The sequence below is a fragment of the Diaphorina citri genome, unplaced genomic scaffold (assembly GCF_000475195.1).
Source record: "Diaphorina citri unplaced genomic scaffold, Diaci psyllid genome assembly version 1.1 scaffold38137, whole genome shotgun sequence".
NCBI lineage: Eukaryota > Metazoa > Arthropoda > Insecta > Hemiptera > Psyllidae > Diaphorina > Diaphorina citri.
In genome coordinates, this window is record NW_007415468.1 from 7,378 (window position 1) to 10,513 (window position 3,136).

Below are 3,136 nucleotides of genomic sequence, written 5' to 3' on the forward strand. Positions count from 1 at the left end.
ATGTCTTGAAAGGAACTTTAAACCCTTTCTTTATTTGATTACCTACGTTTCGCCGTCTCCTTCTTCATAGGCGGCCAGGACTATTGTAAGCAGTTATAGTCTGTAGGCTTAATGAGTTCTGTGAGATTGGCTTGCCCCGAGGCCCGCGCTAATATGTTTCGATGTCCCCTAGATAAGACTTATTGGCTCATTGCTGCTTATAAATGTTCTACAAATGTTCTCCATCCTCGAAGTTATGTCTCTAAGCGTACCCGCTCAAATATTTAGGAGCCTTTTTCTGCCTTCGTCATAGCACTGTGTAAGGCTAATCGAATTTTGAAATGCATCATCCTTTACATTCCTCTATTTATTTATTATTCTATTAACCAGTCTCTCCATGCTCTATCAAAAAGCTCTTTGTGTCATCCAAACAGAAATAAATCATTCCCTGTCAAATTTAATGCATTAAAATCATTCCCATTCACTGTTGTTCAAAATTCTTCAGCCGACCTGCTTTTTTTCATTTCCTTTTATTAATATTTCGACTGGCTTTCTTAATCTTTAGATTTTTGGTTTTGGCATGGGCTGTGATATTTTCTCCTTCTTTGTATCTTACAAGTTAAAAAATTTGTTCGCAACTTTCAACGTATCCGTCAGCGAAGGCATTAGCACCAATCCAAATTTGGATAAAAGTACATTACACTGTCCAAAACTGAGTACCTTCGTCTAACATGTATTCCTCGATCAAACATAATTATGTACCTCATGTGTAGTCTCCGTCAATATTTAATATCACTCGCTTCTAATAGTTGCTGCTAACGTGCAACATCGTGTAACACGTGGTTGTTTCATTGGACATTTTGAAGCGCCCGTGAATTGACCTTATGACCGCGTCACCGTGTCATAATTACTCGTGTACACAGAAAAGGCCCGAAACCTACAGCAACATTACAAATATGTACAGATGTAGATCATTAAATTTTGTCCAATAAAATTAGGTAGTATCGCCCCTAACAGTACCTAGTGCTAATACCGGCCCGCACATGATCTAATACTTGGGTTGTCATTGTCAATATATCAATACTTATCTCTCCTATGAAAAAAGTATTGTCAAAATGTCCCGCAAACTATCAATATTTCTACAGCAAGGACAAGAATATTGACCCAAAGTATTGACAATGTGCGGCGGCGGGGGCCTCAAAATACGTCTTGATCAAAGATGTTCAAGATGACAACTGTATATACCAACCCTTAGTAGGCCCGGTTTTCCTCAACCCTAGTAGCCCTTCCAATCCATCCATACCACCCTTAGTAGGCCCGGTTTTCCTCAACCCTAGTAGCCTTCCAATCCCATCCAAAGAGCATCAAACTTCCGTTCAAGTTCCCAATATTAACAAAATATTTCCCGTCTCTAGCCTGGTACGACTCGGAGTTGTCCGAATACCAGAAGGAACGCGCCAACGAATCTACAGAACTTGAGAAAGTCTTTGACGAGCGGCATGCGGCTCAGGCCACCAAAACTCCGGATGCGCTTATGGCTGGCACTATCGCGGATATGATCAAGCGCGATAAGATCCAAAAGAAAGAGCCGGAGTGGACACAAGCCGTCAAGACTCGCAAGACCGAAGACTATTACAACAAACTGAGCAAGGTGAGTGGTTTGCTCCTTGTGAAGAACCTACAAGTGAAATAGACAAATAGAATAGACCTGCAAGTAGAATGTTTCTTGTTTATAATTGTGACTGAAAAGGGATTACTCTTGCAGTCTAAACAGTTGTTCTGTAGTGAACTTGATACGCATAGCTGTCTACTCGTAAAGTACCCTTTTCAATATTCTTGGTTAAATATCATCAATTAATTTTGTTAGTCAACAGCAAGTTTTTTTTTTTTTTTTTTACACACATTGCTCTCAAATTGTCTCTTATTGTTGAGATGAAACGCATGGCTGTACCTCCAAGACCATCAAGTTTAATAGCTCATTCATTATCTCATACTCTAATTATTCTCTCACCTCTTCAGTTGGAAGAAGACCAGCTGATCCGCGAAGCTCGCATCCGTGAGGCCTCTCACCAGGTGGGCATTCCTCAAGAACGTGTCTCCGTGTCCAGCAAGGCCGCTCAGAAGTACGAACGTGATCTGGAGGCTGCCAAGAAAGAACCTGAACTGCAGCCGTGGCAGAAGAAGAACATTCTGAAATCCCGCACTGCCTCCTCGGACAGAAGTGGCGTCAGCACTGAAGAGACCAAGATTATTGGTGAGTTTTTTAACTTTCTCAAGATATGATAACTTTTTTTTGCAATTTAAGCGTGTATTCAGTGGGTTAATCTTTTAGGATCCATTCGTTCAAGATGACCGTAGAACAATTATTCTTTTTCGAATGACGATGACTAGATCTTCAGTGTGATCGAACAGTTCATTATTGTGTCTTCTCCTGAAAATGAAAGTAGATAGGTAAGATCGTACGTACCATTTTATGAGCACGTCTCTTTCTCAATCTATTAATTTGTAAACAATTGAACCTCCAATCTTCATTATCTTCTCAGATGGACGGAAAGTATCCGTCCCGGAGCCTTCTGCGTCCGGGGTCCACGGCAAAGAGATTCACACCGCCAAGTCCCAGCAGGTCCAGAAGGAAAAGAAAGGAGACAAGGAAATCGTGAGGAAGATCACCGCCACAGAAACCACGGAGATGGAACACAAGGGAAAGATCCAAGAGAGAGTCGTAGACGCAAGCGAGGTAAGAATTTGAATTGGTTATTTTATTTTATTTTTTTTTTTTGAAAATCAATACAATATAAATTGTTTACTAGAATAGAATAGACAATAGAATATATCTACCTTGTTTATTACTAGAATAGAATAGACAATAGAATATACCTACCTTGTTTATACTGCCAGCATAGGACTGAAAAGTCCGTTTACTCTCGTAGTCTAAACAAGGTCTTATATATCTTATTTTGCTACCAGCATAGGACTCACGGTAGTCAGAGACAATATATCTTGTTTCTATTGTAGTACTTTTAGTTTGGGGTGTTTTCTGGATCTTCATTTATATGATTCGGTGCGAGTGTTCCAATAAATCGATTGTGTTTCATTTTTTGGCATAAATGGTCGACTGCGCCAGTTATGTTTTTTTTTTTTTTTTTTTTTTTTTTTC

General features: G+C 39.8%; 1 protein-coding gene across 1 annotated transcript in view; it reads left to right on the forward strand.

Annotated features, from left to right (window-relative positions):
• LOC103523760 (titin) overlaps positions 1 to 2,716 on the forward strand; it is a gene marked incomplete at its 3' end in the record, with an annotated part of 10,087 nt that extends 7,371 nt beyond the window's left edge. The window contains exons 6-8 of the mRNA XM_026833102.1: positions 1,295 to 1,630; positions 1,999 to 2,233; positions 2,523 to 2,716. Coding sequence (XP_026688903.1) covers positions 1,295 to 1,630; positions 1,999 to 2,233; positions 2,523 to 2,716 — 765 coding nt within the window. The remainder of the gene's footprint in view (positions 1 to 1,294; positions 1,631 to 1,998; positions 2,234 to 2,522) is intronic.
• Between the last annotated feature and the right edge of the window lie 420 nt (positions 2,717 to 3,136).